Consider the following 26847-nt stretch of genomic DNA (forward strand, 5'->3'; position numbering starts at 1 on the left):
CGACCGGATGGCCCAAGCATCCGCTTGGTGTGCTCGCCTGAGCGCCATCTCTGCCCACTTATCCTCTGGCTTCAGCGCCTCCAGAGCGTCAGTGGGATTGGAAGAAGAGGCCAGTCTCACTATCGGGTCGTCTACCTCCGGAGTGTCTAGCATGGCAGAGAATTCCGGATCGAGATTAAACAATCTCTTGTCTTGACTAGAAGGGTTGGGGGGGCCCCCATAGAAGCCAATTGCCTTGCGACCAGGTCGGAAAAAATTGGGGGGGGTTGGAATAATCTCGGTTTCAACAACCAGTTGTCTGAATATTGAATCCTCTGGGCCCCCCGGGGTCGCTGGAGATGGTTCAGAGGGTGACTGGGAGGTCAGACCTGAAACATTTTTTGCCTTAAATAATAAGGATTTAAACAAATGAGGCTTAAAAAGGCCCACAAAGGCCGGTTGTTCGGGGGGAAATGCCCTCGTCTTCTGACATCTCCCCCTCCATGGTGTCTACCTCGAAGAAGGGTTCCGAATACTGTAGAGACCCCCTGTCGGAACCTTCCTCCTCCCTGAAGGACTCAAAGCCCAGTTCGTCCTCCTCTTGGGCCTCCTCCCCTTCCGGGAGTGGCGCCTCCATCGGGGCAGGTACCTGACCATGTTGTGACGTCGGCCTGGAAGGAGATCTTCCAGATATAGATTCAGCCTCAGGCGCCATACCTCGAGAACCTGATCTGGACAGCTGTTGTATGCCTTCAGCTATTCCCTGACGGATGGCAGGTTGCATCCACTCTTTAATACTGTCCGGAATAATGGTTGTGACCGGGTCTTCAGGGCGTAGGCCCGCTGCAGTTGGTGTGAAGGTCGCTTCGGGCGTACGAGAGTCCTGGCGACTTTGGGCAGTGGAACCGCACCTGGAGGGAGAAGATTGCCCTGAAAGAGGAGGGGGTTGGACAGAGGTAGAGGGTAAGGCAAGAGTAACAGTGTGCGAGTCTTTGGACCGTTTGCTGAACTCCTTCTCCAGGGCCTTATGGAGCCTTAAGGCATCCTTTTGGGAAGCCCTGGAGGAGTCCTTGTCCCTTTTGCGTAAATAGTGTGTCTTTGACTTAGCCTTCAAAGAAGGACCACTGATATTACCCTCTGCCATGATGCCAAGTGATAGATAACCAAAAAAGGCGGTTGGCACACCTAGGAGTTCGGTCTACTTATGCAAACCGGTTTTCCTAAAGTTGGGCCACGTCCCCCTTTTGGATAAAAATTTTTTGTATGTTTGTTTGACCTTTTCCTTCTTCCTTTTTTTTTTTTTTAACCAGATATCTATGTCCTAAAACTTATTCAACTATTATACACTTATGTACAAGTATTGTTTTTATTATTTATTGTTTTTTATTATTTTTATTATTTTTAATTTTTTAATATATATATATATATATATATATATATATATATATATATATATATATATATATATATATATATATATATATATATTAATGGGTGGGCGGAGCCCAAAAAAAACACCAATAAGGAAGGATCAAGAAAATATTACTAAAAAAACCTATATCTATTATCTAGAATCCAAAGGAACCAAATGAACGCTGAGGCCAGAAATTAATATACAGAAAAAAATTCACACACGGAGAGATAGGCCTCCTGAGGCAGCCTCCCAGCAAAAATGGGAAGTAGGTGCCTGCGCCTCTGAGCGAGCTGCGGTGCTAACACCAACCAACAAAAAGAAGGGGAGAGACAACGGGGCACGGAGCCACAGTGCCTTCCCAATTCTGGCTCCACGCGGACTGCCGGTCCCGCTAAGGGCCCCTGCAACGATCGCAGCCCGAAACAACAAAGAAAGGCAAAATTCAAAATGGCGCCGGCCATGAGGCACGCCCAAAATGGCCGCCCGTCTCGGCGCTATTGACTCAGAGATGCACCAGCCCTTAATACGGGGAACAAAAATCAATGAAAGGAGCAAGGGCTGAGAGAGGAAGCAGTCCTTCCTCTGTAAAGCATTCGCGGGGGGAAGACGCAATGAGAGAAAACAGCGCTAAAAATAGCGCAGAGCCAAGCAGCTGGTTTGCAGCAGCACGGCTTGGAATATAGGCAGAGGGAGTAGGAGGGGGGGGGGGGGGCAAAGGGCTCCAAATCCCCCTATCTCCCCCCTGAGGGCGAGAAATCTCGCTCTTTCAATAAAGTTGAGGGCACACTAAGATCGCAGGGACAAGGAGAACGAAAGAAGGCAAACCTGAAACCAGAAAGCAGAAGAAACCTGAATCGGCCAAGAAGCGATAGAAAAGAGCTGCCTGTCTCTGCGAGGCTGAGCTAAAACTGGGGAACGCGTGGAGGAGTCACGTGGAGGAGGAGGAGCGTTCCTCAATTATAGCTCAGCCTGTAAGAGTGAAGACTAGAGCACCTCCCACTCTCTGGATGCTCTACGGAGAACAAATATATATATATATACATATACATATACATATACATACATACATACATACATATATATATATGAACTTTTTGTCCCTCAATTTGCCAGAGAATTTTTTGTGCAATCATGCCAGTCTCATGTGGTCTCTTTTGTTTTTCCTTTTTTTGTGTGGCATTGTTTTTGCTTTGACCTTCATTAGGCTTCCCAAGAGTTTTTAACTGTTTTTTTCTTTTAGGATATCCATCCATGGACTCCTTCCTAGTCTCTCTCTCTCTTAGCTTGCTAAAGTCAGCTCTCTTAAAGTCTAAAACACTAACTTGGTTTAGTTACCTGTGGTTGCATTATGATGAATTCAAGGTTGACAGGTTGCTGTCCCCCACAGAGCGCCTATAACGACTTCTCCCTCAACCATTTCGGCCCTGTCAGTAGGATTAAATTCAGTATAGCAGTCCTTCTTGTTCCCTCTTCTCCTTTTTGTATGACAAAGTTGTCCATTAATACTCATATTCAGGAAAAACGTAAACAGAAATAACAGTAATTTAGTGATAATTTATATTTTCCAAAGTCTGAGCCCTTAAAAATAAGCAGTTTTTACTAGCCCAACATCCCACTAAGCAACCAATCGGCCAGCACTCTATGTCAGTGGTTAGATCCTTCAGGGTGGAGATGCAAATATCAAATTATGTCAGCACTAGATTTGGAAAAACCCAGCCCGATTACCAACTCAGAGAGATAAACTCAAGTGATGCTCAGAAAAAAACCTTCCTGAAATTCACAGGGAATTAGTCAAAACTAAGTTATAAAATATAAACAGAGTCAATCCACCTTATTCTATTTTGCTGCATGCTCCACTTATTTTTCCTCTACGTATATGTATGTATGCAAACTTGATTTACAACATTCTTACAATCAATCTTTCTTCCATTCTTTCTTCATTTTATTCATATTCTATGTCTGGAAGCTTGGCTTAGGTTGAGTAATTGGTAAATCCATACTGGCTACCAGCCAATTTTATTTCTAGGAGGTCCAATTAAGTTAATTTGAATGCTAATCATTATGTTAATGTAATTTAAGGCTATGAATTATTAGTTTATTAGTGACATAGTTAAGGCACACTTAATATTGAGATGGTACAGATTTTTATTTCACTGTTTTAATTTCATATTACTGATACATTCTAAGGTTGCATAATTTTTCAGATTAAAAAAAAACTCTGCTAGGCATTGTTTCCATACAACAGTTCTCCTGCTTGAGCAGAATTATTGCAGGATCTACAAAAATAGTTGGAGGTAAGTTTTAACTTAACTAAACATTAAGGCCATAAGCTCTAAATCTCAAAGATACAGGAAATGCTAACCTGCCTTTCCAGTTGGACTGCAAACTGTTCTTACACAAGATTAAGGTATTTTCCTAGACAATTCATAGTTCATAGACTGGCACTAATTTCAGTCTTTCTGAGGAACATAATAATAAATCTGCTTGGGTTTCTTCTGAGAATGGAACCAACCTCTTAAAAATAATATTGATCTTAAAGCAAGATTTTATACCTGCCAACGGTAACCGCTTATGTTAAAGTAGAGCAGAATATCATGCAAAAACACTTGGTAAATTAGTTACAACTGCTTAAAAATTCTACAGTCTGTCAAACCATTCAACTGTAATGTATCCTGGACTTTCAACCCAATTATGAAATAGAGTTGCACCACACATTAAAATACTTCTGTTATAACCCAGGTCGCCTAGGCAGAGGCAGGAATCCATAGAGTCGTGTATTGTTTTGATTAAAGCCCACAACAACCCTACAACAGCTGGTAAGGCTCCACCTCAGCCTACCCTGAAGGCAGCCACCCTCAGTCCCCCAAACAAAAGCCAGTAAACACTAAAGAAAGTCCAAAGAGAAGGTGCAAGATCACGGGGCAAGGTCCAGACTCAAGGTACAAAGGCCAAAGGCAAGTCCACAAGGCCAAAGGCAAGCCACAGGTAGGAGCACGAATCAAAACCGGGGGGAGTGTAAGCCAAAACAAACAATTGCTCCTGACAACTTCCCCCCAACTTATCCTTAAGTCAACTCACAGCAGGTGTTCCTTGTGAGGAAGTGCAGGGTGACCTTCCGAGTAGCCTTGTAGTCTTTCTCTGGGCTTGCCTAAGCTCCACTCTTCGTTCCCTTGGACCAAGTGGAGGAGGCAGCTGTTCCTCATCAGAGGGGATCTGCTGCCTGTCAGCACCACTGCCTGTTTGCAGCCTATCCTCTTGTTTTCTGTGAGGGCAGACAGCTATTTGTCTGGTCAACCACCTCCCCAATGCTTGAGGGGCATGGGAATAGTATTGTCCTCAGCCCCTGGCCTCTCCAAGCATTCCAAGGGAGACATGCCATCCCTGTCGGACACTCCCAGTCCAACTCCTATTCCAAGCCGGGCTCCAATGAGATCACGACAACTACAGTAATTTTAAGGATGTTGCCAACAGCTAACCTGTACATCATTTCTAAATATTCTAATATTAGGATGTATGGAATTCTATTAGAAGATAAAATCTTCCATGACATCTTCTAGTCAGACTACCCACTAACCCTGTCCAAGCCTGACTCCAGGAAACTCCAAGACACAAAACAAAGAAACCACCTTGAGGCTTTCGGCTAAGTTTGACACTTTGGATGAAACTGATAGGAAGTTGGTAAATATCAGTAACTCAATAAGAACCATCAGATTTTCCCTCAGCATATGGAATTCCTTTACTTACACACACACACACACACACACATTCCCCAAACATGGACCCATGAACCAAGATCAACACCAAGGCACTGGACAAATGTGACTGCCATTCAAGTAAATATTTCTTTCAGGGTATCAAAGATTACATAAATTAATAAATTAAAAATCCATTTCTCTGACAGCCACCCCCAGCCTCAATGTTTAACAGGAAGCCGGTTGATATGGTAAACCCCACAAGCTCAGCAGGGCGATGCTTGACCATCAAACACCTCTTTTTGGCCATCCAGTTAATTACAGTTTCCAATAATTCCTAATTGGCAAGCTCTGTTGCTTGGAGGAGCAGAGAAAAGATATAAACACTTGAGAAATATAACTTGGGTAGCCTACGTTTCGATCCCTGTATCGCACACTATGCTGTTGAAATAAACTCTGCTCCAAATAATCTATGGAGGACTTGGTCTAGATTCGAATTCGGAATTTTCTTCTAATACTAGCCTATCTTTCCAGAAGTCCTTATGAATGCACTGTTTGAAATCTTACCATTTGGTGCCATGTCTTTAGAAAGAAAATGTTATGTGCAATAATAATAATACAAAACATGTCTGGCCTTCCTCCTAAGCATAGTTTCCCAATACATTCATGACCGGGATTTCCTGTAAAAAATTTCAGTATTCTGATTACACAATAAGAAGATAAGAAATGTGGTGCAAATATGGTGAGATAGCTATATATGTGTGTTTGTGCGTTAGTTAGATAGACAGACTGACAGACATAGATAGGCAGTGCAAAACGAAAATGTAAAGACAGTATCACCAAATTTAGACTCTGCAATGTGATTTATTATACCTCTCCATGTCTTTCTGTCCTTGCAAACATGTCTTTCATCTTTCAACATACTGCTATGTATGTATGTATGTATGTATGTATGTATGTACGTATGTATGTACGTACGTATCACTGATGCTCTTCATTTAATCAATCTACCAGCCTCAATCTACCAGCCTACTGTCTCCCAAAATGAAAATTATCCAACACTTGTGACATTTTGTTCATGAAATTCCTTTCCCAGAGATTGTTTAGCTTGGTTTTTTTTATAAATTTTAAGGCTCAATCAAGAGCTTGTAATAATAATCAATAATGTTCTTAGGCATTATTATTATCCTTTACTTTTACTGCACATTCATTCATAGGTCATACAGTTTCCTTTTCAGACTAAACAGTATTGTGAAAAGCATAGAAAAGGACTAAAAATAATAAGCTAAAGAAATTAAAGACATGAGATAAGAAAAAGGAAAGGAAATACAGCTAAATCTAAACCTCTCCATCCAAAGTTTGCATGCAAAAGCAAACACAAGAAAAAGATCAATAGTACAATAAATATAATTTAAAAACTGCAATAAAATTTTGATACAATTAATCATTAATAGCATAAGACAGGAATCAGATGATTTCTAAGAGCTATAGTTAGCGATAATTTTTTTGTGACTTTCTTAGATGTTTCTGAAAAGTGATCACCCAAAAAGAAGAGTAATGACCCCCTGGTCACAATGGCCATTAAAGATCTTAACAATTATACCTTTTTTTCCATTGTGAACTGTTTGTGTTTCCACCAAGTTGCTTCCTACAGCATATATTTTTTCTGTTAAAACTTCCGTTAAACCTCATCAATTCCATCCAATTGCTATTTCTCATTTCTCAACCTATTCATTCATTTAATCCTCATTCATTCTCTTTATTCATTTGACAATTAATTGTCAAACTGTCATTGTGATTTGACAGGGAAGATATCAAAGTGATGGATAGCTTCTGCCTTTTAGGCTCAACCTTCAACAATAAGCGAAAAAGCAATCAAGAAATAGGCACAAGCCAGCACTGGATAGAACAGCCATAAAGCCCTTGGAAAAGTAATTCAAATACTGTGGTCATGACTATACCAAAATTATGCAAGCTACAGAATTCTCAGTGACATTATGGAAGTAAAAGTTGGACTTTGGCCAGCCAAGGAAACAAACCAATGGATTATCGAACAAATCTACTCAAGAGTTTTCACTCAAGGCACAAATCATCAGGGTCAAATTATCCTACTTTGGACACATCCTGCAAAGCTTCAACTCTCTGGAAAAGATCAAAGGAAAGAAGAGGTCAACCAGCAGCGGATGGATTCTGTTACAAAGGAAATGAATGTACCATTGGGAGCCCTGAAAGAACAGGTTAGAGAAGCATCCTCATAGAGAAGATCTATCTATGGAGTTGCCAGGAGTCGAGAATGACTTAGTGACATATAAAAAAGATCAATTGATCTCTTTATATGAGAAAAAAAATCCACAACATACTTCCTTGGCACTGGTTACTCACCAGTATTCGTATTTAATCCTCAACCATTCAGGCAATTTTTGCACAGATTCATCTTGCACAACAACTGTGTCTTTTGGGGGGTTAGCAGACCATTCACTCAATAATTCATGCCTTAGCTATCTCTTATTTGGACTAATGCAATGGCCTTTAAATAGACGGCTCTTAAATACAGCATTATCTAGTCCAGAATGAAGCCATGAAAATATTACACTGGTACTCTTCAATGTATTTATTAAATGGCTCTATTTTGTTAACTAGTTACTAACTAGTTTCTGGGAGCAATTCAAAAGGCTACACCTATATAAGACCCAACCCTAGATATTTAGGAATTGCTGAGCTCCAATAGTTTTTGTCCACCCTTGGTATGCCCTGGGTTCTATAAAACAAAATAATGTCATTCTTATGAGAGCTTAGGGACATGCCTTATCTATTGTTGAACCTGTTCTTTGGTATTCCCTCTGGTCTGTTTCTCTCTGACCCAGCTGACCTTCCAAAAAAACCTGTAAAAGCCTGGTTATTTAAAGAGGCCCAGGCTATGATCATTTGTAATATGAATATGTTATTTTCAATTTCTACATTCCTTACTGTAATGCTATTATATTACAGTACTTACTCCTGTATGGTTTGCTACCTTGCTTATTAGGCAGCTTTTACGCAAAAGTCAAAATTTATTTCTCTAGCTGAAGGGAGCCCATAGTAGAGCCTCACATACTGCAAAGGGGCGATATGTTGGATATTCTGACCAAAAGTAATTTAGAAAAAGCTGGTACAACGAATTGTAGTCAAAACAGCACAGAAGCCCATGCAAAATTCTAGGCATAAGGGATGGTAATTTGGCAACAATACCCATACTTCCAAACAGTTGTGAGAAGGTGTAAAGGTTCACATGTTACACTTAAATATAATTTAATCAATTTTTGTGTTACAGAATTTGAGAAGAGATTCAACTGTCATGTTTTAATAAATAGTAGGTAAATAAATAATGCCTTAAAACAGATCATTGTGCTTAGTTCACCTTCAGAAATGACATGCAGCCAGAAGCATCATTCCAGACACTGGATTTAAGAGAACATCAAAAACAGCATGATATAAAAAGCACGAAAGACCACAGAACTTTCAGGATTTCAAATTGCTGTTGAACAAGAGTTTGGAAAAAGAAAACACCCTATCACTACCTAAAGATAGCACTGCAAGAAGTTTTCTCCACACTCCACATTAGCAAAATATCCTAGATAGACCCCATGGTTGGTGGCATGAAATATGGAGCGTTCAATAGTAACCCACTCTCTTTACCATTCTTAGTAACTCTAATAAGAATTTGAAAACCGACAGTCCCTACGTTAATATAAAATGAACAATTTTGGTCAGCAAAATCAAGATAGCTTAACTGTTCTGTTTCTTCATGTATCTGTTCTTTTTATCTTTTACCCTATTTTCCATACCTTGAATAATATCATACTTTTTCTCTTCTATGGTTTGGCTATCATCAAAACAAGAGTGTTTTCCCACCAAATATCTAAATATTACTTGGTATCCTGGCCCTGTTATTTTAGATCTAGGAAGTATTTCTTCTAATATGGTCAATGTGCCTCATTCCAGATATATAATTACTACTGTATTTATCTTCACATCTACAACTTTGGCTGACAAACTGTTTTTTTCTGTTCAATCGTCCCAGTTCTCAGACTGCCTGGACAAGTCTCTGCAGTTTTCTTGGAAAGGTTTTTCAGAAGTGGAAAGGTTTTTCAGCATCCGCCCCGCTTTAAGCCTCTTGCCATTTCCTCCTTCCTAGGGTTGAGACAAAGTGACTGGCTCAAGGACACCCAGGTGGCTTTGTGCCTAAGCCCTAAGGCAAAACTAGAACTCACAGTCTCCTGGTTTCTAGTATGGTGCTTTCATAATTAAAAGCTAAACCCAAGGAAAAGGTAAAAGATAGGCCAACTAAAGAACTTTTCATTAACTGAATGCCAATCCAGATTGATAGATTCAGTGTTAGCACATTATTCAAACTATTGAATTATATTCTAAGCTACAAGCTGTATGCATGCAACCTCTCATTTGTTTACATTTGGTATGACATGCAAACCCAGATAACTTTATAATTCAATGAACCATGGTTAAGGTAACCAGAGATGTGAGCAAAGAATGAGCAGCGAGCAAGTGCTTCAATTCCAGAGCACCCATCACACTACAAGGTAGGGCACTTGTCCAATATATTCTAGGCAAGAAGGAAAATGTTATGTGATCAATGCATATTAATTTGTAATCCTTTCTAATCAAGACAGACTTACAGGTAGTCCCCAATGTATGACCATAACTGAGCCCAAAATTTACATTGCTAAGTGAGACATTTGTTGAGTTTTGCCCCATTTTATGACTTTTCTTGCCACATTTGTTAAGTGAATCTTAAAAATAGTAATAAGCTTGTTATGTGAATCTGATTTCCTCATTGGTTTTGCTTGTCAGAAGGTCGCTAAAGGGGATCATAAGACTCTGGGACATTGCAACCATCATAAATGTGATGTTCAGTTGCCAGGCATCCAAATGTAAATCACACGGCCATACAATGGTCGTAAGTGTGAAAAATGGTCACAAGTCCCTTTTTTCCCAGCGCTGTTGTAACTTTGAACGGTCTACTAAATGAAGTGCTTGCAAGTTCGAAGACTGCTTTGCACTGCCATTCTTTTATTATTACGTTCTCATTCGTTTTTACTAATAACAATTTTTCAAAGGAGACTTTGTCCTTTTCGCGGGCCTTTCTCTCTCTCTTAAGATGCCAAGAAGAACTCCTGGTGTTTAGCTTTCTCATTTTTTCATCCTTTATTCAACCCCCCACCCCCGATCTTCTCCTAAACACCGAAGTCGGGAGTTGAAAACGCCCTCGCTTGAAACCGCTCCGTTGGGAAACGAGCCTTGACATCCCAAGTCATCCAGGCAATTTTGCATGGCTGAAGGTGCAGCCCTGCTCACACACACACACACACCTCGACCCGTTCCCACCAACGGAGGGACGGTCCAGCCCGCCACTCCCACTCCTCCGGGCGGAGGAGGATGGGCTTCGGAATTCCACCCGCCAGGCAAGCTGGATCCTCGATCCGCCCTCCCCAGCCTTGGGCGAGGCTCATTGGTCGATGACCTTGAACCGATCGACTTCTTCTCCGACCTACTCGGGGTGGGGGGGAGGCAGTAGTAACTCCTTCCAAAGAAACGAGACCCAAAGGGGGATCCCAGAAGGATCCGAGAACGGGGAAGAGTCCGCTTCCAGACCTCTCGGACGACCACCATCCTCCCAGATCTCTCCCCCCCGCCCGGGATCCATCCATCCATCCCACTCGCCTGCGACCCTGTAGGCTGAGTGGGGGAACTCTCTCAAACAGGACAGCGGTCTCTCTCTCTTCGCTTACTTAACTGGGAGGGTGTCCTCCAGGGTCTTGAACTCTTTCTTCCTCAGCCCTCCCGGCTCCCAAGCGGCGAAGAGGTGGGTCCGCCTCAGCCCGTCGCCTCCACGGCGGCTTCCCCGGGGCAGCTCTGAATGGCCAAGCAACTCCAACCCGAGCAGCCTCCCTCCCGCCCCCGCCCCCGCCCCCCCTTCCCGTCGCCTGCCTCAGTTCGGAGAGGCAAAAGAACTCCTTTCACGGCCTCCGCCGTTCTCTTCTGGGCTCTCATTGGCCGCCTCAAGAAGCGGCCCCTCCCGATTGGATAGCCGCGAAAACGGCAGGATATCCGCATCCGCCCCGCTTTAAAGCCTGTTCCTTCGCTTCTGTGTGGTGTTTTTTTTTTTTTTTTTAAACGAAGGGACCCATCCCGTCGCTTTTCCTCGCCCACCAATCGGCTTCCACTTCCTACTTCCACGGAGGAGAAGTGGGACGCATGCGTGCAAGCGAACCTGGAAACCGGGCTGATCACCTTTTTACGTGTCTCGTAGATCTTGGTGGGACGGAAGATCCTCCTCATAAGGTTCTCGGTGCTCTCTGAAACTGGGTGGTTGGCTTTGTACACGCGTTTTGCTTACCCGGCTTAGTTAATAAAACGCTTGCAAGCAAACTCCCAGGCTGGACAGGATCAAGGACTCCACACTTCGACCCTGATCTATAGCGATTTTGGGTCTTCAAACTTGACAGCTTTAAGACTTGTGGACTTCAACTCCCAGAATTCCTGAGCTAACATGACTGGAGGAGGAATTCTGGGAGTTGAAGTCCACAGGTCTTAAAAGCTGTCAAGTTTGAAGACCCGTTCTATTGGATCCCTTTTCTAATCTTGTAACAATCCCACCTCCTCTGTTTAGCCAATGAGAGTTGTGATTTTTTTTCCCCCAGCTATAATCGGTCTTAAATTTCTAGATTATTTTTTTTTGACAGATCCCACAAATGTACTTGGGAGTTGTGGAAGGAGAGGATTGTGGACGCACTATCAAGTGTGGCTGTGACTTGATTTTTTTTGTTCTCCTCCGCCCTTTTAACTTTCATTCAGGTGGGAAGAATGACAAAAAGTTATAAATCAGCTCACAAGAAACCAGACTAGTCTCAATAACAACAGCTGGCCAATCAGTCTGAAATCAGACCATGACTCAGAAGTATCCGAACAAACAACATTCATACTCTTCATTGCATCACATAAAAAGGTATTTAAAGGCCTGTGTTCTGACACACAAGCACAATTCAAAGCGCACTGACGATGTCTCCTCAAATGGTGATGAAATGTTGGCAACCCAATTGCCAAGCGCGGTGCTCGAACCAACTAGCCCAACAATGCGCAGATTCGAACCTTGGCCTTTAGGACCAGCAGACTTGACTGGGGCTCAGGAGCTAAACAGGACCAGTCCTGATTGGATGAGAAGCTTCCAGGAATTTCAGGGCTAGAATGTAGGCAGAGAAAATGAAAAGAACAATCTGGAAAGAAGGCAGACGCAAGCCAGTCTCATCTTGTTACGGAATAATTTGTATGAGTATACTACCAGGAGTCACACTTTAAAGCTTTGTAGTGTAGGCTCTAGCATCTCCCTGTCTAGAACATCAAAGCCATTCCAGAAAGCTACAGAAAAGCCAAGTGAGCACATTTCAGGATAAAATGAAACATGCTACCCAGGCTGACATTTCAGGAGGCATCCTTACCCAGAAAGCAAGACAAAGAAGCAGGTATGGTAGATAATCCCTAACTAATTGCACACTTTCTTAAATTTTATTAACAAACAGTCGCACAAGGTTTGGCTACTTCCCAAGTGGATTACTGGAATACACTGTATATGGGGGCCCTTAAAGAACATCCAGAATCTCTTGTACAACTGCTATTTGTTAAAGTCAGCTCTCTTAAAGTCTAAAACACTAGTCTGACTAGTTATCTGTGGTTGCATTATGGTGAATTCAAGTATGACATGGTCACTTTCTCCAGAGTTCCTATCAATCATTTCATCCCTATTAGTATAGCTGCCCTCTCATTTCCTCCTCTAGCTTTTGTATGACTGTTGTCAGTTAACCATGTCAGGAACCTGCAGGATCCAGTCTGGGTCAGTTACCAGGACCAGAGGTTTACTCTTCCAAGCTTTTGGATTGGTGCTGGAGCCCATCCTTGGGAAATTCAAGTTCCAGCACAAGTCCTAAAGCTTGGAAGACTGACACTTGGATCCTGGTGACTGACCCAGATTGGATCCTGGAACATTATCCCGGGACATGTATATGTGCCTTTAGTCATGTCAGGAACTTGTTTGATGTCACATTCCCTGCAGAGTTAATATCAGAGTAATTAAAAGTCCCCCATCCTCCAGAGCCACAGTGGTGCAGTGATTAGAATGCAGTACGGCAAGCTACTTCTGCTGACCACGGCTGCCAGCAATTTGGCAGTTTGATTCTCATCGGCTCAAGGTTGACTCAGCCTTCCATCCTTCTAAGGTCGGTAAAATGAGGAGCCAGATTGTTGGGGGCAAAATGCTGACTCTGTAAACTGCTTAGAGAGGGCTCTCTAAGCAGTTTACAGCTTAGATTGTATCCTTACGATTTATATTGACTGTTTCCTAGCATGATTTGATTGCTTATTGTACCCTATGACTATTATTAAGTGTTGTACCTATGGTTCTTGACTCGATGAATGTATCTTTTTTTATGTACATTGAAAGCATTTGCACCAAGACAAATTCCTTGTGTGTCCAATCACACTTGGCCAATAAAGAATTCTATTCTATTCTATAAAACATTGTCAAGCGGCATATAAGTCTAAGTGCTATTGCTATTACTACAGTGGTGTGTTTCCTGCACACCTCAGTTAACTGATTAGCAAAGAGCTCGTCTATTTCTTCCAACTGGACTCCAATGAGAGGACAGTTCCTAAGAGACAAATATGATATAAAAACAATAGTGTGACTGAAATCCATGTTTTAAGAGGTACAATATTTATTTGTCAAATCTATGCAACATATCAGTATTTCTGCCAGATTAGTCATTGAAGAATTATTTTTAATATTCAACTCTAGTCTTTAGCCAGTAGAAGCAATGCAACAAATGGGGGGAAAGGTTTGTATTTGAGGCCTATATGCAGATCAATCTATGTTATATGCTATCACAATTAACTTCTCATAGCATTCCCAATAGAAAGTTACCTTTTCACCCAAACTTGTTATTTTTTAAATTTATATTTAATTTTGAAGAGACCAACAGCATGCCTTACAAAGAAGTAGAATTTCTAATATATTAATATTAGTTTGCAATAGAGAAATACTTAGGCTGTGAACAGTTTGCTTTAGGTTTCTAGAACAATTCAGAAGAAAACAAAATACTAATCTTGGAATGCACATTTCTGTTGCAGTGCTTGAGATAGCAGTAATTACTTCAAAGAAAGAAGTTTGAATTGGAAATGAGTTATTTTATTAAAATGCTATTTGCATTAATTCATTGCATTTTCTACTATAACATGCAGCATAATGTAAGTATGCAGTAAAATTACAGTGGATCTAATGATCAATTTGAAATATATGCACATGCCTCTATCCCCTCATCTTTGAGCAATATTCTTTTCTCTGGACTAGTATTAAGCAAATAAAATAAAAGATATCCACACAAATAAATAAATCTTAATTTATTCTACTATTTCCAAGTAAGGAACCCTGTTTTTCCAGGATCTCTGGCTCGGTTTCCCTTAAATCCAACAGACTGTCCAGAGCGACTTCGCAAATCACGATCTGACATTTCACTTTGTGCCATCTCTTCATCATATCTAAGGGAAGAGAGATAAACATCAATGTCTGATTTGGATCAAAGGGGTGGAATTTTTCTTGAGTTGAATTGCAACAACTGCCAGATGAAGAAATTGTAGACATGAGTGTTCCACCATTTAAAAGGCAGGAGAAAACTCCTTAATACAGAACATCAGATGAAGAAAACAGCTTGTTCTTTTATTTTCTTAATGTAAAGCATGAAAAGTTTAAATGTATCCACTTGAGGATATTTCAAAAATAATCCATATAATATAATCAATAAACTCTAAACTTTGGGGAAAACATTGGCTCTTATTCACAAAGTTAAGTGATAATCTATATACATGGCTGCAACTCTTTAGGTATACAGGCAGACCTCAACTTACAACCAATTTGTTTAGTGACCATTTGAAGTTACAACAGCACTGAAAAAAAGTGATGTTTGACCATTTTTCACACTTACAATCGTTGCAGCATCCCCATGGTCATGTGATCAACATTGGGATGATTGGCAACTGGCATATATTTATCTGGGATCATGTGATCACCATCTTTAATCTTCCCAGCCGGCTTCCAACAAGCAAAGTCAATGAAGGAAGCCAAATCCACTTAACGGCTGCTTAAAAACTGTGGGAAAAGGTTGTAAAATGAGACACAACTCACTTTGCTTAGCAACAAAAATGTTGGTGATTATCCTAAGTCAAAGACTACTTATATACACAAATACACGCACACATCCAAGCAAAATTATTTCCTTTCTTAAAAGTGAACAAAATGCTGTTCTGTGAAGCTATGTCCTTGTGATATCACTTCCATTATTAAAAACAAAGAATTTTCCATAATTCTTTTTCCTCTATTCTTAAACACTTACAAAATTTCATAATTCCCAAGAGCTTCTTTGGGAGGCGGTTTATTCCATTTACAATCAGGAATTTCTCCATTGGGCACAGCAATATTAAGTGTGTCATTTATCAGATTGTACTTGAGTATACGGTCATTTGCAGTACTGGAAGTAAGAGATGGGGAAGCATTAACCTATGAAGAATACAGGAAAGAGAAAACAGATAATTCATGGTCACCATTTGCTAAATAAATAACAGCTTATGAAACAAACTTGCACCAAAATTTCTACTTCAGATAAAATAGGGAGTGGTCTGGTAGCACTTTTTTTCTGATTAACAGATTTGCAGCTTACCAAATCTCCTACCTTCTAACAAACCTGTTAGTTGGAAAAAGTGCTACCAGGGTCTTCTGATTTTTGTTACCATGCACTAATATGCCTCTCTTCCTATTAAGTATACAGTAACTTAGATTTCTACACTGAACTTGGAATTTGGAATAAATAGCCTCTTCTAACCTTTGGATTCTAAGGGTGCAGGATTCTATCAGTAGTAATTCAGTGATTTAACACCTTCCATATTGATTCAATAAGGCTAATTACATGAAGCACTTAGAAAAGATTCTGAGTTAATTAAGAAAACATTAAATTGCAAGAGTAGAAATTGCTTGGGAAGTTATTTTTTATGATTTATAAGTGTTGCTCAAATAAGTACAAAATGGTGGGATTTCCTTTACAGATTTTGTTTTTGGGTTGGTTGATTGGTTTTGATTTTGCTTTCTATAACTTTCTAAACTGTCAACAATAAAAAAAAATCCTTTTTCTACAGTTCTGAAAAACAGCACTTTAAAGACAATGTTTATTTACCTCAATAAGCCATGGCTTAAGCTTGTCATCAATAATGATGTCATATCCGTAGCATTCAAAGCAATGTTTATCATTGTTCATCACAGGCTGTAAGTAAATGAATGATGAAAGTAAACATGAGAACAGGATGTGTGATCAAATCATCTTCATAGTGTATTGAAGACTAAATAATGTATGCAAGACATTTCAAATATAATCTGAATATTTAGAAAGACATGCAAATTTATCAATCATACTGTAGGTAATAATAAAGTCCTTAAATATAAAAAGGAAGAATATGAAGTCAAACAAAAGATTCACAATTTGTTTGTGAATAAATAAATAAAATGAAGGCCTACAATTCCAGAAGGCAGATTGTTCTATTGCTTAATATTTTTGCAGTTGTGAAATTCCTCCTTTTTTGCTCTTAGTAGAATACTTGTGATTGAATGTCTTATCTTTTCCTTATTTAAACGTTCTCAGGAAGGCTATCAAGTTTTATGTAACATATTTATTTTGAAGGCTAATACACTTGTCACTCCTAAAACAGATAAGTATATTGGTAGCTTTCTCCCATAATCTAATGATAAAATGGTTTAGATTCAATAACCATTCACCTTGAGCTATTTTTCTTAGAATTTGTATTTGTAACTATACATCCTTTGTACATCCTAAATATCATATTTTTCCAGATTTTATTTTTTTAGTTCATAAAGATAAGTGGAATGCATACCATAAAAATATTGTCCTATATGTATTTATCTGAGTATATTTGTGCATATATAAATGTACACAATATCTCCACCATCTAGTCTATGAATTAGGAGGAATATATCCAGTTTTAAGTATGTTTGACATTCCACATTGCAGAATAGCAGAACATGTAAAATAGTGGATCACAAAATATAAGGAATAAAAAAAATGTCAAACATTTATTATGGGACTTGTTCACATTTCAGTAACAAATATACTTTGTACAGTATAAGTAACTATTGGAAATAATCTAAATGGTCTTTTGTATTACTTAACTTTCCTTTATCATAAACTTGTTTTTCTACTCACCGCAACTGCTTTCAATGATTGTACAATTATCCAATGTATTTCATCAAACAGCTTGTTTGTGACATCTTTCCCTCGAGTGCTTTCTAGATATAAACGCAAATTATTGACTGTCCATTTGCCACCATGGATGTGGTTGTAATCATCCTACAAAGGTACATCAAATTATCAAATTTTACTTTCAAAAGACTTTTCAGAACCAGATGTCTTCATTAATTTGTGCACAAAAAGCAATCAACAAGAGACGTGTTAACTTGATGTAGGCTTTAATACATTTTTATCCTGCCAGGACACATTCTACAGACTTTTAATATTAAAGACAAGTTAAATTCCAAATTTAATGAACAAAATAATTAAAAGAAGATTTCAATCTATGTGGGTTAAAAAAATGTATGTTCTAGGAGAACAAAGGGCTATGTCAATTGTTCATTGCCTACTTATTTTTAAAAAAAGAGCCTTATACTTTGAAAAATGGATTGTTATTTAAAATGTACAATAAAAAGCCAAAATAGAATACATTTCAAATAAAAAGAAAAACAAAAGAATAGCCAGTAATAAAATAGTCATGAGAATACAAAATGTTTCATCTTAAAAGGAAGGACTCAGAATTAAAAGACAAGGTTGTTAGGATAGAAGTCAACAAATGTACAAATGTATGTTATGTAAATATGCATTATATGTTATATACGATAGATATGTATGACAAACAGGATTGTCAGGACGATCACACCACATTCATTGTTTTTAATGCTTTATTCAATTAAAAAAAATAAAAAAATATTTCATCTTCATGATGATAATTTTGGCATTTAGAAATCTGTTTTCAGGCTGCAATTGGAAACAGCTGACTAAGGGATGAAGCATTTTGTAGTTTAGGGTTCATATGATAGGTTTAATCCTTTATATTCTAAAGTATCGCTTTATGGTTTTTGTATTCTTGTGAGTGGACTAAAGTCCCAGGAGGCAGCTGCATATAAATTATTATAAATAAATAAATATAGAATAGAATATTTTTTATTGGTCAAGTATGATTGGACACACAAGGAATTTCCTCCAGTGCTTCAGAATATTGCTGCCGATAGCGGCCTCAGTGAAATGCTCTCTAGTAGCTTTAGATGTTTTTTAATATTTTCTGTGACTCATTGCGAATTACATACACAAAGGATGAGATTCTGAATAAATAAATATATTTAAAATTATAAGTGAGCAACTTTATTTTTGTTATACATTTTAATTAATTCCAAATAATTCAGATCTACATTATAAAAGGAGCTTACCCCATTTTTCTGAATGGCAACATTTGTAAGATGGACAAACATGTTATCCAGTTCGCTTGTACTTGGGGTATATTTTACTGTGCAAAATCGGCAAAACCCAAGTTTATACCTTAAATATAAAGAAAAGATATTATCTTATAATTTAAATATTCTTAAAGAGACAGCTTCTTTGACAGCAGTTACTATGATCTTTCTTTTTTTCCCTATTTAATACAATTTTGTAACAGGTTTAACTTCATATAATTGATTTTCTATGCATAGGGGAGATTACTTATGTACCGTCCAATCAATTTTTTACTTTGATCTTTTTCTGAATACCTTATTACTATTTTAATCCTTATTCTATTGTTTCCTATTGTGTTGTTATTTTCAATTGCCTGACAGATGTTTTTATTTTGGAGTCCAATTCCAATTCAATAAGTAGTGAACCAAATATGGTTCAATACATAAAATGGAAATCCGGTACGATTTGTTAGAATTTAAATAGAAAAAGCACATAGAAAAGAATATTGGGAACTTCCGTTTGTCGGCTTCGCGAGCGGCAGGGATTTGCAAGCTGCGCGATCCTGCCGCGCTAGCCGTTTTTGGGGCTCCGACCCAGACGGGTGCGGAGCTAGCTGCCCTGCAGGGGCAGCTGAAGGTAGGGGATCCGGAGAAGGGTTTGGGGGTGTTGCAGACTCCCTCCTGGCCGGCAGAACTCCCTTTTCCCAGGACGGTGCAGCGGCGGTCTGTAATGGCCGCCACAAAGAAGCTGGCAGCCAGGTAAGAATGCGCAGGAGGAAGTGGAGAAAGTGATTGAGAGGAGAAAGTTTTTCTTGGCTCCTAGGACTCTAAGACATATTTAATAAAATTCCTGAAAAGTATGACTTTCTGAATAATACCTGCCAGAAGAGGAAAAAGCGGCTGTTTGAAGGTGCTGAAAGGATAGCTTTCCTCTTTTCCTACGGAATAAATAACTGGATATTAAGAAACCTATTTCTTTTAGGTGAAAATTGGTTTTAAGCGATGAGTGGGAAGAGAGAGGATTAAAAGAAAATATTTGTATGCTAAGACTTTGTTGGAGCAGATGCCTTAAGGATTTGAAGACAAGAATATATTGCAATAAGATTTTAAACAGATTTGGACTTTCTTTCTCTTGGATTGATATTACCCCAGAAGGAGAAAGTGAGAACTCTGCCTTGGTTTGGACTGACTGATAACTTTGGGACTGTTTTATTTTTTTATTTTCTTTTGAATATTCTGGTTGTTGTAAGAAGAAAGAAGGGGAAAAGAAAAGAAAAGATTTATAATGGCTCTTTCTGTTGAGGAACTAAGAAAAGAATATGAACAAGCAAAAAAAAATGGTAAAGATGGTGTGGAAGAAGCTTTCCTTTTCTTAGAAATGGCGCTTACTAATTATCAACAAACATTACAACAGATGAAGACAGCAGAGGAACAAGAAAGAAAGGAAGAGAGAAGGCGGAGCCACGTCGCGCGTTACAGCTGTAATTTCGGGGCCCGGGTTACAGCTGATATTCGCTCTGGTCGGTCCTAACGGACCTAAACCGTCCCAGAGACGGTGATAGTAAGGGGCGCGTTCTGTCGATCACAGGGACACCGCAAGTCCCTGGTGGATCCAGAAGAAGCCCTTTACCATCGGCGGAGAGGCAGCCTTTAAGCTGCTGAAGCAGGGACAGCTCCGGAAGGAAGAGAAGAAAGAAAGAGAAAGTGTATCGGCTGGTGAGATTTATTTTTTTTATTTGGGATAAGGACACCCTAGAAGAAGAAGGAATCTGTAAGATTTTTGACAGAATTTGATAAGATGGACTTAGTGGCGATTTTTTAGAAGATGTCAAAATGAGGTTTGGCTTTTTACTTTTTTTTTTTCTAGCGAACTTTTATTGTGATTAGTAATTGTAACCAGACTGGTTTTGTTTTGTTTTTTTTCTATAATTACCTTTCCTTTTTGACTGTTTATATTTTTAATAGAGGCTTCCTTTAGTGATTTTTTCTTTTTTTTAAATATACACATATATATATACATATTTTCTTTTTCTATTGGTTTTTTTTTGGGGAGGAAGAAGGGGGAGTGGAGTTGAGAAACTTTGTAACTCTGCAACACTGCCAACTAGAGGCTTGAAAATACTTTACTTGAAGTTGAGAGAACTGTGAGAAACTCTCTCCCAAGGACACTGAGTTGATAAGATAGAGAGAGGAACTCTGGAGAATGTTTTCACAGGTGTCTCTTTGGGATTTCTACAATCAACTGAATGTTTGAAGCTTGGCTTTGAAACTTGTGGAGAAGCCATAATAAGAGCCTTGGATGTTTAAATAAAATGCAGTGTGATTTTTGCTTTACTTGTTGTTAGCTTTTATCCCTCCTCCTTAACCCTATAGTTTTTTGTAATATTTGTACACTTTTGCTTATTACTATTATTATTATTTTTCATTTTTTTTCTCTAAAGGGAAAGCCTCAGAATATTGTTTCTTTTTTCCTTTTTTTTTTCTTTTTGGGGGACTTTTGTTTTTTTATCTTTGTATGTATATACTCTTTTTTTTGTGGCCATGTTTTTTTTTTTTCTTGAGATTTCGCAATTGGATTAAGGTGTGAAGAACCTGAAGAATTTTTCTTTTCTTTTCCTTTTATTATTATTGTTATTTTTTTAATATTATTGGGTTTTATTCTCCTTTTGACTATTGCAACTGAGGATTAAGGTCTAGAAGAACCTGAAGAAAGAAATTTTTCTGGTGGCAATTTTTCTTTTTTCCTTGAAATTTTTTTCCTTTTTAAATTTTGGGCTTTTTGGTTTTTTTTTACTGATTTTTCTTTTTTACGTTTTTTCCTTTCTCTAATTGGATTATAATTGTTACACTGCCAACTGGATAAAAAGAGTGGGAAGATTCTGAGCTATTCAAATGAGTAAGAAAGTTCTACCTTCTGGCGCATCAACTTCTGCTCCTGCCTCCCCATCAACTGGAGGACGACTTTCAACAATGGCGAAGCAAGATAAAGGACAAACGGATCTAACGACGGTTATGCAAGGAATTCAAGAACTTAAAATGAGTATTGAACAAAGGATGGGGAGTATTGAACAAAAATTGAAAATATCCAACAGATGATGGCGAAGTATGATGAGAAACTACAAAAAATGGAAGAGAAAGACAATCAAAGAGATGAGAAATTGCAAAAATTAGAAGAGAAAGACAATCAAAGAGATGAGAAAATTGGAAATATTGATGACAGAGTGACAACGCTTGAACAAAACAAGAATGAGATGGTGAAGTGGGAGATGGACAGATCAGAATATTACCTCAGATTTCAAAATATAGAGGAAGAAAAAGGACAAGATCTTGCTGCAGTAATGATAGAAATCTTGGCTGGAGCTTTGGAAATAACAGAGGAAAAAATGATGGATGGAATAGATGAGATATACCGAGTTTTTACAAGATATGCATCGAGGAATAAGTTACCAAGAGAAGTTCATGTTAGATTTACTAAAAATCTATCAGAACGCAGATATTACAAGCGCAAGAGAGAAGACATTGAAATATGGAGATAAAGAGATTGGGGTTTTAAAACAAGTACCCAGAAAAATTAGAGAGATGAGGAGAGAATATCGCTTCCTGACTAAAGTATTATTGGAAAAGGAGGTGAATTACAGATGGTTGATTCCAGAAGGATTAATGGTTACATGGAAAGAACAGAGATACAGAATTGGCTCAATTGATGAAGCAGAATCGTTTTATAAGGAATTTTTTAAAAGAAGAGAAACAGAGATAGAAGAAGACACTACCTTAACTGAATTTCAAGAGGACCAAATAGAGATGGGAAAAGAAGAAGGTGCAGTAGGTGGACAAGTGGAGACTAAAGATCAACGTGAAGTAAGATCAACGAGAGCCGTTAGACCTAAATATAAATCATAACTATGGAGGAAAAAAAATTGATTTCTTTGAATATAAATGGGCTGAATTCAGCTACTAAAAGAAGGAAAATTTTTCATAAAATAGAGAAATTAAAATTTGATATAATTTGTTTACAAGAAGTACACATTAAAAAACAACATCAACAATTATTGGTGCGACCAAAAATAGGGAAAATTTTTACTTTTTGGCCCAGTGTAAGAAAAGAGGAGTGGTATTGTATATTAAAGAAACCATTTCAGCAAAATTGATTTATACTGATGAAGATGGAAGAGTATTAATGGTTGAAATAGTGGATAACAATACAAAGATACTTTTGGTTGCAATCTATGCTCGAATGATAAACAAAAAGATTCTATAAAAAGTTACATATGAAAATAATTGAACTGGACTACGCTAATATATTTATAATGGGAGATTTTAATGGAATTGTAGACAATGAATTGGATTACACAGCAAAAATAACACGACAAAATAGGAAGATCCTCCCTAAATCCTTTTTGAAATGATAGAGGAATTAAATCTAAAAGATATATGGAGAGAAAGAAATACTAAAACTCAACAATATACTTTCTACTCGAATAGACATTCATCATGGTCCAGAATAGATATGATCTGGACGTCAACAGAATTATTATCTAATATTCAAGAAATAAATATTGAAACAAGTACATGGGCAGATCACAACCCAATGACAATTAAATGGAAAGGACAAAAAGAAGATCTAGATGGACATTAAATAATACTATTTTAAAGGAAAAAGATTTTATACAGTGGATGGAAAAAGAACTGGCCTTCTTTTTTAATGAAAACAGAAAAGAAGATACTTCAATACAGAATGTTTGGGACACAATGAAGGCATATGCAAGAGGATTGATAATGGAATACATAAAGAAAAAAAATATTAGAAAGAGGCAAATGATTAAAACTTTAGAAGATGATTATAAAAATTGGAAAAAGAATTACAGAGAATGCCACAGAAAAAGATATTAAATTTAAAATGGATATAATTAAACATAAAATGGATCAAACAGAGAAAGAAGAACTGGCGAAAAAATTAGAAGTGCTAAACAGAACTATTTTGAGGATGCAAACAGGCCAGGTAGATGGTTAGCATACAAACTGAGAAAAGAGAAAGAATCAAGGAGAATACCACAGTTAATGGATGAACAGGGTCTAGTCTGTCATGGTAATAAGGAGAAAAAGAGAATTATTCGAGATTTTTATGCGCAATTATATAAGCAGGAGGATTTTGATGAGGGGAAAATTAAACAGTATTTACAAAATGCCAACCTACCCAAGATATCTGATGAAACTGGGAAAATGTTGGAAAATCCTATAACAATGATGGAATTAACTGAAGCACTTATTAGACAGAATAACGGGAAAGCACCAGGACCAGATGGTTTCCCGGCAGAATTTTATAAAACATTACAAGAATCACTGAGCATCCCAATGTTAGAAATTATGAATGAAGTTATGATAAATAAGAAAATACCTAAAACATGGTCAGAAGCTTATATTACGCTTATTCCAAAAGAAGGGACTGACCCATCACAAATTAAGAATTATAGACCTATTTCTTTATTGAATGCAGATTATAAAAATCTTTGCTTCAATTTTGGCAGAAAGGCTTAAAAAATACTTAAATAATTTTATTCATTCTGATCAGAATGGATTTCTACCAAAGAGACAAATTAAAGACAACATGAGAGTAATTTTGGACACTTTGGAATATTATGAGGCACACCCTGAAAAGCAAATGGCTTTGATATTTTTAGATGCTCAAAAGGCATTTGATAACGTGAATTGGAGATTTATGTTATTATTATTGGAACAGATGGGTTTTGCTAGAAAATTTATTCAAGCAATAGAAGCTATATATTATAAGCAAACAGCAAAAGTGATGATAGATGGAGAATTTACAGACTCTATCAATATTAAAAAGGCACAAGACAAGGATGTCCACTGTCCCCTTTGTTATTTGTATTGACTTTGGAAGTATTAAATAGAAATATTAGAGAGGATACAAATATAAAAGGAATGAAAGTTAAAAAGGAGGAATTTAAATTGCAAGCCTTTGCGGACGATTTGGTCTTTATTCTGGAAGATCCTCTAGAGACAGCTTTAAAACTACTGGAAAAGATAGAGACGTATGGTGAGATGGCTGGCTTGAAAATAAATAAAGACAAAACAAAGATTCTGACAAAAATATGTTATTAAGGCAAAGAGAAGAGTTGGCAGACTTATTGAAAATTCAAGTTACGAATAAAGTTAAATACTTGGGGATAATTTTGACGTCAAGATGTACTACACTGAAAGAGAATAATTATATTAAACTTAAACAGCAGATAGCATCTGACTTGAAAAAATGGGAAAATCTACAATTATCTTTGATAGGTAGAATCTCAACAATTAAAATGAATATTTTACCCAGAATTTTATATTTGTTTCAAACAATACCAATTAGGCTTGGTAAAGACTATTTTGATGAATTAAATAAAATGGTGTTGAAGTATATATGGCAAGGTAAGAAAGCGAGAATAAAACTAAAACTTTTACAGGATGCTAGAATTAGAGGAGGATTTGGCCTTCCTAATTGGGAGTTGTATTATCAAGCTGCAAATTTAATGTGGGTTAAAGAATGGATAACGTTAAGAAAGTCTAGATTACTGGCATTGGAAGGACATGATTTATTATTGGGTTGGCATGCTTTTTTATGGTATAAGGAACTAAATCGCAGGGTTATTTCAGAAGGCACTATATACGGGAATCGTTATGGTTGAATTGGGAGAAAATTAAGAAACAATGTTATTTGAAAATTCCAGTTTGGTTATCAACTATTGAAGCTTTTTCCTATCCCATAATTTATAAGAAGGAACAAACAGTTAGATATGGGGAAATACTGGATGAAAAGGGTGAACTTAAACGATGCAAAAGCTAGAAGAACAAGATATAAAGATGAATTGGTTTTCATATGCAAATACACTCAAGGTATCTTAAAGATTCTAAAACAGAAGGATTTTATGATAAATTGACTGATTTAGATGGGATTTTGACAGGTGCTGATGAAAAAGTGATTAAAAAACTATATAGTTATTTGTTGGAAATTAAATTAGAGGAAGAACAAGTCAAAGAAACAATGATTGTTTGGGGAAGAACTTTGGATATGGGATTGATTTAGAAAAATGGCAAAAATTGTGGTCTCAAAATTATAAAATGACAATGTCAGTAGCATATAAAGAAAATTTGTATAAGATGTTTTACAGGTGGCATTTTCCCCGACAAGAATAGCAAGAATGTTCAAGAATAAATCCGAAAAGTGTTGGAAATGTCATCAGATCCCTGGCTCATATTACCATATGTGGTGGACTTGTGAGGAGGCCAGGAAATACTGGACTAGAATTCGCATATGGTTGGAAGAAATGACAAAAAAACATATAGATTTGAAACCAGAGATTTTTCTATTGGGAATCTTACCTGATACATTTAATAAAAACTTAAAGTATTTGATTGTAAATGTGTTAACAGCGGCTAGGATTGTATTTGCTAGAAATTGGAAGAATGAGAAAATACCATTAGAGGAAGAAATTATTAAGAAAATATTGGAATGTGCTGAAATGAGTAGATTGACATTTGAAATTAGAGAACAAGAAGATAAACAATTCTATGAAGTTTGGGATCTTTTTATCAATGGTTAGATAAAACAATATAATAATAGAATATATATATATTTTGGTTTTGATAATATTTTTAGAATATTATATTAAGATAGATTTGGTATGATTTTACGATTTGTTATAAATTAACTAAATTATAGTTATCTCGCTTAAGCATGAATTAGTTAAATTATAGTCAAATGATTGTTTAATAAGGATATTAGGATATATAATTGTTGATTGATAATATGAGTTATTATGTAACATAATTATTATGATGACTATGAAATAGATGCACAAAAAGGAGTGATAAACCAACCGATACACTGTCTGTAAATTTATGAAGAATGATGATGTTTTTATGTTATGTTTTATGTTTTATGTGTTTTTATTTGTTGTTAAAATCAATAAAACTTTTTTAAAAAAAAAAAAAAAAGAAAGAAAGGAAGGAGCCATTTTTAATGAATCTCAGAATTTGATCCAGAAAGAAGGAAGAGAGAAAGAAAAGAAAAGAAGAGAAAAGAAGAAAACTAAAGGACTTAAGGACTTAAGATCTAAAAAAACATTTAAGAAAGGGAAAAATAAGGTGCAAAACCAATATGATGATAGTAAACAAAA

At 37.3% G+C, this 26847-nt stretch overlaps 2 protein-coding genes across 8 annotated transcripts in view; both read right to left on the reverse strand.

Annotated features, from left to right (window-relative positions):
• PACSIN2 (protein kinase C and casein kinase substrate in neurons 2) overlaps nt 1-11318 on the reverse strand; it is a 46968-nt gene extending 35650 nt beyond the window's left edge. For 4 of the 6 annotated variants that reach the window (XM_087969459.1, XM_087969456.1, XM_087969460.1 and 1 more), the window contains exon 1: nt 2729-2898. The gene's annotated coding sequence lies outside the window, so the exon portion shown is untranslated. Of the gene's footprint in view, nt 1-2728; nt 2899-11070 lie in introns of those variants that run through there. The other 2 variants (XM_087969458.1, XM_087969462.1) reach the window with 2 other exon arrangements.
• Nucleotides 11319-14517: 3199 nt separating this feature from the next.
• Nucleotides 14518-26847, reverse strand: part of TTLL1 (TTL family tubulin polyglutamylase complex subunit L1) — a 31976-nt gene continuing 19646 nt past the window's right edge. For both annotated transcript variants that reach the window (XM_026677631.2, XM_026677628.2), the window contains 5 exons: nt 18671-18779; nt 17397-17540; nt 16356-16442; nt 15522-15685; nt 14518-14670 (listed from right to left, as the gene is read on the reverse strand). In XM_026677631.2, coding sequence (XP_026533416.1) covers nt 14541-14670; nt 15522-15685; nt 16356-16442; nt 17397-17540; nt 18671-18779 — 634 coding nt within the window. In that variant the 3' untranslated portion in view covers nt 14518-14540. The remainder of the gene's footprint in view (nt 14671-15521; nt 15686-16355; nt 16443-17396; nt 17541-18670; nt 18780-26847) is intronic.

The sequence above is a fragment of the Notechis scutatus genome, chromosome 6, assembly GCF_049901735.1.
Source record: "Notechis scutatus isolate UNSWTSFEM ecotype Mainland chromosome 6, rNotScu1.2, whole genome shotgun sequence".
Taxonomy (NCBI): domain Eukaryota; kingdom Metazoa; phylum Chordata; class Lepidosauria; order Squamata; family Elapidae; genus Notechis; species Notechis scutatus.